Source organism: Nematolebias whitei, chromosome 7, assembly GCF_014905685.2.
Source record: "Nematolebias whitei isolate Nwh7 chromosome 7, NemWhi1, whole genome shotgun sequence".
NCBI lineage: Eukaryota > Metazoa > Chordata > Actinopteri > Cyprinodontiformes > Rivulidae > Nematolebias > Nematolebias whitei.
This window is the reverse complement of record NC_056504.1, coordinates 40,555,909-40,562,510: the sequence shown is the minus strand read 5'-3', so window position 1 is coordinate 40,562,510 and position 6,602 is coordinate 40,555,909. Positions and strand designations below refer to the sequence as shown.

Sequence of the window (6,602 nt, the reverse complement as noted above, 5' to 3'; positions counted from 1 at the left end):
GCTGACGTTTTATATGTGCCAGACTTAATACAGTCTGTTACCACATTTTGCTGCAAAAATACAAAGATCTACCTGTGAGGTTACAATCCTCACACGCTGAAATAATTATTTGCAAAAGACAATTACGTGTATGAGGATTTCTCCCAGGGTATACTGCAGAAAATAACTGTTTGTCTGATAGGCTCACTGGGAGTCATTCTAACATCAGTTTAAAGTATCTGTATCACATTTTAGGTAAAAACAAACAGCAAAAATATCACCCCTTTGATATCAAGTGCATTATGAAACAACCCCCTTCCACCCTTTTTTAATATTCGGTAATGTTTGGAATAATGTCTGATGTAAAACTGTAATAAAGCAAAAAGTAAAGCAAGCTGCAATATTTTAAAAAGCAAAGTATGAAACACAGAATTCTCACTTTTAATGAGCAAGGTTCACAGTGTGCAATTATAAAATGTGAACTAAAACTAATTACATGTCCATCTTCTGTGTATAAATCTGACAAGTATAGGTCGCATTTACGAGATACTATCTATGACTGAGGTGACTCAGACTTTTGAATTACCATCTCAAAATTAAAACTTAGCATCGCATGATTGTGATAATATATCAAAACTGACAATTCATAATTGACTTAGTGCCTCGTTATTATTAATCAGAATATCCGAATTACGCATTTTGAAATGATAGGATTATCTCTTATAATTCCTGAGTGTTGCTTTATGAGATAACGTAAGTAATAAATATAAAATTGCTTGTTTTTTTGGCTGCACCCTTCTTCAGGAGTAGCCACAGCAAGTAAACACAAAGACTTGGCATAGGTTTTTACACTGAATGCCCATTCTGGCGCAACCACTGAGCTACTGTGTGTAGGCCTCTGTGTGGAGCAGCTGGGGGGGTTAAGGACCTAAAGAGGTGTAAATGAGGGTGGAGGCAAGTGTGGGTGCTTCGCCTGTCCCACCCACATTTTTGATGTAACAGTCAAGGGGATTCAACCTGGCGGTCTCTCAATCACAGGAGAATTTATATCAATATTATGAGATAGCATAAGTCATACTTTTGAGACAGTATAGAGTATTTCATAATAATAACGTTAATCTTGCTTTCTTTTTTCTGAGTGGTAGAAATGGGCTTCCATAAAAAGTACATTGCTTGTTTAAACAATTTGTTTTTATAATTTGAAATGAAATTGAAGGAGAAATAAAGTGTGAAAACATTTTTTTTTCATGTTTTAGTGTCTTTAGAGATGGGATATATGACTCTTTGAAGGGAACTAGAATTTGATGATATACCATATTTTCCGCTGTACACGTCGCACCGCCGTATACGACGCATCACTCCAGTTATGTCTAATGAAGTGGAAAAAACATAAATAAGTCGCTTCGCCGTATAAGTCGCATCTATTATGCATCACCGCTGACGCGTTGCGTTTGTTACGCATCACTGCTGACAACCTGGAAATGTGGGCCGGTGTGTCAAAAATCGATTGGCTGCCAAATGACGGCCATGGGAGCGTGCACGGGATGACTTTAACAAAAAATTAACAATATTAACATTTAAAATTATTTGTTTGCTCGAAATTATAGCAAAGGTGTGTCTCATTTTAACGTTTCCTTAAGAAATGCACTTTAATAGTCAAATCAGCTGTATTTCAAAAGTATTCACTGCCTCGGTGCTCCGAGAGCACGCAGAGGGAGGAAATCAGGAAGGAGGAACGCTGTGCATTTTTTCAAAATTTAACAAGATAAGCACCTAAAACAATTATTTGTTTGCTCATCGTTATAGCAAAGGTGTGTCTCAGTTCAACTTTTGCTTAATAAATGCACTTCAGTGGTCAAATTAGCTGCATTTTGCCAGGGCGGCACAGTGAAATGAAGCTGATTTGACATTGTTCCAGACATGATCCCAGAGCTGGACAAAGGTGGCAGGTTATGGCAAGCCGATTGTGTCATTAATAGCCACGTTTACCTATTACATGACACAGTGGCATGCCATACATCTCAAGTGCCATCTAGCGGCTGAAAATGATAGTGTTCAATATTTTACATGTCAGAATGAATGAAAACTGTCATATCTCAGTCAAAAATTGGTTTATAAATATTGGGGAGAAAAAATAAATAAATAAGTCTCTTCGGCATATAAGTCGCAGGGCATGCAAATTAGGCAAAAAGTTGCGACTTATAGGCTGGAAAATACGGTATTTGCTTCATAGAACCGTTCAATTTTGAAGAACAGTGTTGTCATCATGTACAATCAGTGGTAGGCACAGCTAACCCAAAAGTTATCTTTACTAACCCATATTCCACTAGCTAAAAAATTAGCTTCTCTAAGGCTAAATCGCCTAACAGGTAAAAAAAAAAATCTAATTAGCTGAAGCTAACGCTGAACAGCTAACCCCTTAGTTGACTGTCAGTCTGTATCGTGCTGTAACAGTTGCAGCAATTGCCAGATATAAAGACTATTGGGAAAGAAGACTAAGACTTAGAATGAATTTATAGTGTTTATTTACAAGTGACAAATGATGCAATAAGCCAGGGAGGAGATTGGAACCCTGACAAGCAAAGAGGTGATTAGGAATCTTGTAGTCCAGGGTGATAAGGTTATTACTGATTTTCCTTATGATGGAGGTCGGGGGCAGACGTGGGGAGGGCTGACCCAAATGGTTCCAGACAAAGGAGATGTATACGTCTGAACAATGGCATGGCAGGCGTTAGGCAAGTGGTAGGAAGGCATGGAGGCAGCTGAGGAGGCACAGAGAAGGATTCAGAAAACAGGAGAACATCATGGGCAACTCACTGGAGGCATGGAGAGAAATATAAATAATAATTGATTTTAGACATGAGTAGAAAGCTAGGAAAAAAACTACTGTTGGCAGGTAATGCTCCAGCACTGGCTGAATGTCTTCTGCAGCCTTTTATGTTCCTCATGCTCATCAAGTTGATGATCCACAGGTGTCGCTATGGGTGCAGGAGCTGTCAGAGCAAAACTCTCGCACATGCATCTTTATCTCCTTCCAGTGGACGCTGCGTCGCCCAATCACGTCTTAAAATGCATGTATATATATATATATATATATATACATATATATTTGTATATAGTATTATGTATTAATATTATTATCTTATTATGTATGTACTGTAATGTGGACAGTTGCTGAAAAAGTGGGCAGCTGCTGTGGTCCTTACCATCAAGCTGCGGACTGGACCTGCTGACAGGATCTGCTAAGCTGCTAACAGAACAGAACCATGATGTTGAAAGAACCTCACTGCTAACCAAATCACACTGAAGATGTTTTTCTTTTTCACCTTTGGCGCCTTGTGTTTTAGTATTTTAGCAGCATTTTTTTATATGTTTTTCTTAGTATGTTAATTCTTTTTATTCCTGATGCTGTAATTATATCTTTTTAAAAAAAAAATGTATTTTTTATTTTGCACATGACAAATAAATCTAACCTTAAGGTTAAATAAAATAAAACGTTCCCGTATGCGGTCGCTAGGTGGCGCCGGCGGTCCAGCTGTCAGCTTCACTTCCTGGACTCCAGCAGAAGAAAACGTACAGCAAAGTTCCGCCTCATCCTTCAGATTAAGGTGAATGTATGAACTCATCACGAACCTTTGGCCCACGCCATAGGGAAGAGTTTGGAATAGACTCGTCCCTGACAACTGCTGCGGTTGTTGCTGACAACATCGTTCTTTGCTAAAGGTAAGTTTCCAGCTTTAAAGAGGAGATCCAGGTCGTTTTCAGTTTATTTTTCTAGAAGCTCCGTAGCTGTCGTTCCCAGAAAACACTCCTTAAAATCTCCTGTTTTTATTATTCAGCCTAAATAATCATTACTTGTTGCGACGGCAGGTTTTTAACCATGTGGTCAGAATGTAAATATATAAGATTTCATGTCATTACCTCAGCATGACTGAGCCACAGGGCGAGTTGAGACATGTCTGAACACTTCCGGTGTCCGGTTAATGAACATGGCGTCTGTGCAGGACGTTTACCAGTCATGGCCCCTAAGAGAAGAGCTGCTTCTGCTGCTAAAGCAGGCGGAAAGAAGACGAAGGAGGAGCTGGAGACACAGCCCAAGGATGCCTTCACCTCAGCTAAAGAGGCCCTTCTGGCTGCAGGGCCACAGCTGAAAAGCAAAAAGAAGGTGGATGAGCACTGCCCGCTGTCCTCATCTGGAGAGGTGAATCACTACAATCCACAGGGATTTTAATGCACAAATTAAAGACAATTTGTAACAAGTTACGTTTTGTCTCCCAACAGGTTTACGAGGATTATGACTGCATGCTCAACCAGACAAACATAGGACATAACAACAACAAGTTTTATGTAATCCAAATTATTAAAGCAAACAACAAATACTATTCATGGAACCGATGGGGCAGAGTGGTAAGTTTACCATAAATTCCCACTGTGCTGTATTGATGCCAAACTTTTTTTTATCCGTTCTGAGTGACATTAGTTTTTAAAAAAAGTTTTTTTATTGCGGGGATCCGTACCCAGAAGACCTGCGATAAGTGAGAAAACGCAAATATGACTGAATATTTAGGAATAAAAAAATAACTGCATCTGAAATATCTGGATTGATCTCTTTGGGTCAAGGGTGAGAGGAGTTCAAGTTTCTCAGGGTTTTGTTCTGGAGTGAGGGAAGAATGGAGCGTGAGATTGACACAGATGGATTGGTGCAGCATCTGCAGTATTGTGGACTATGTGCCGGTCTGTTGTGGTGAAGAGAGAGCTGAGCTGTAAGGCAAAGCTCTATGTTTACTGGTCGGTCTATGGTCCTACCCTCACCTATGGGCATGAGCTCTGGGTAGTGACCGAAAGAATGAGATTGTGGATACAGGTGGTTGAAATGAGTTTCCTCCTCAGGGTAGCTTGACTCTCCCTTAGAGATAGGGTGAGAAGTTCAGTTATCCGGGAGAGACTCGGAGTAGAATTTCTGCTCCTCCACATCGAGAGGAGCCAGTTCAGGTGGTTCAGGTATCTGGTAAGGATGCTCCGGGCATGTCCGACTGGGAGGAGACCCTGGGGAAGACTGGACACGCTAAAGAGACTACGTCTCTCGGATGGCCTGGGAACGCCTTGGGGTCCTCCCAGAAGAGCTGGAAGAGGTGGCTGTGGAAAGATGTCTGGGCCTCCTTGCTGAAGCTGTTGGCCCCGTGACCCGACTTTAGAATAAGCGGAAGATGATGGATGGATGGAATATCTGTTGTTAGAGGCAAACCTGAGTTCAAATAAAAAAAATATAAAATAAACTAAAGAAGTTATCCAAGTAAAAGTCTGAGGTGTGCAATGTTAGAAATTTTCCTCTCAAAAGTTACATCTGTTCATCATCATATATACAATCAATCAAGAAAATTAGGACATGACATAATAGTTAATATGTCATTGTCGTGTCCGAGCTCATAAAGCTGTGACTTGTTTTCTTATTTTTAATTGCTCTTCTCTGTTATCCAATTCAGGGTGAAGCGGGGCAGCACAAACTGAATGGCGTCACTGCGCTTGAGATGGCCATCAAGGACTTTGAGAAAAAGTTTAAAGACAAGACAAAGAACAACTGGCAGGACCGGACCAACTTTGTCTGCCACCCGGGGAAGTACACGCTGATTGAGGTGGATGGAGAGCAGGATGCTGAGGTCAAGGTAACGTCAAAGTGCATCAGTTTGGCACATGACAAACTGTACAGTAGCCACAGTTTCAAATATTTCACTTACAGTAGTCTCTCGTTTATTGCTGGGATCCGTACCCAGAATACCTGCGCTAAGTGAAAAACCGCAAATATTACTGTATATTTAGGAGTATTACCGTATTTTTTGCCATAAATGTTGCACCACCCTATAAGATGCATCAGTCCAAATATGTTTAATAAAGTGGAACAATCCATAAATATGTTGCATCTATTACGCGACACCGCTGACAACTCGGAAATGTGGGCCGGTGTTGTGCCAAAAATCGATTGGCTGCCAAATGGAGGAGCGTGCATGGGAGGACTTTAACAAGATTAACACTTAAAGGCAATTATTTGTTTGCTCGAAATTATAGCAAAAGTGTGTCACAGACTAACTTTTCCTTAAAAAATGCACTTTGACAGTCAAATCCGCTGCATTTTCAAAAGTCAATACGCGGAACCATGAATGCTCAGAGGGCGACTCACGCATTTCTTCGATATTTAACATGCTAACCACCTAAAAACAATTATTTGTTAGCTTGACTTTATAGTAAAGGTGTGTCTCAGTTTAACTTTTACTTAATAAATAAACTTTGACGGTCAAATCAGCTGCATTTCGCCGGGGAGGTGCAGCAACATGAAGCTGATTTGACGGTTGCGCCAGGCAGACGACGGTGGGAGACTTTGGCAAGCCGACTGTCATTAATAGCCACTTTTACCTATTACATGATACAATGGCTAGCCATACTGCTTGACTGCCATCTAGCGGCTGAAAATGGTAGTGTTCAATATTTTCAGTCAGAATGAAAGAAAACAGTCATATCTCAGCCACAAATTGGTTTATAAATATTGGGAAAAGTCCATAAATATGTTGCCTCGACATATAAATCGCAGGGTATGCAAATTATGCACAAAAACTGCAACTTATAGGGGG

The 6,602-nt window shown here is 40.4% G+C and overlaps 1 protein-coding gene across 1 annotated transcript in view; it reads left to right on the top strand.

Moving 5' to 3' along the window:
- Window positions 1-3,612: 3,612 nt before the first annotated feature.
- parp3 (poly (ADP-ribose) polymerase family, member 3) overlaps window positions 3,613-6,602 on the top strand; it is a 6,404-nt gene continuing 3,414 nt past the window's right edge. Inside the window, exons 1-4 of the mRNA XM_037679547.1 lie at window positions 3,613-3,702; window positions 3,984-4,180; window positions 4,261-4,386; window positions 5,463-5,642. Of these exons, the coding sequence (XP_037535475.1) occupies window positions 3,998-4,180; window positions 4,261-4,386; window positions 5,463-5,642 (489 nt within the window). The 5' untranslated portion in view covers window positions 3,613-3,702; window positions 3,984-3,997. The remainder of the gene's footprint in view (window positions 3,703-3,983; window positions 4,181-4,260; window positions 4,387-5,462; window positions 5,643-6,602) is intronic.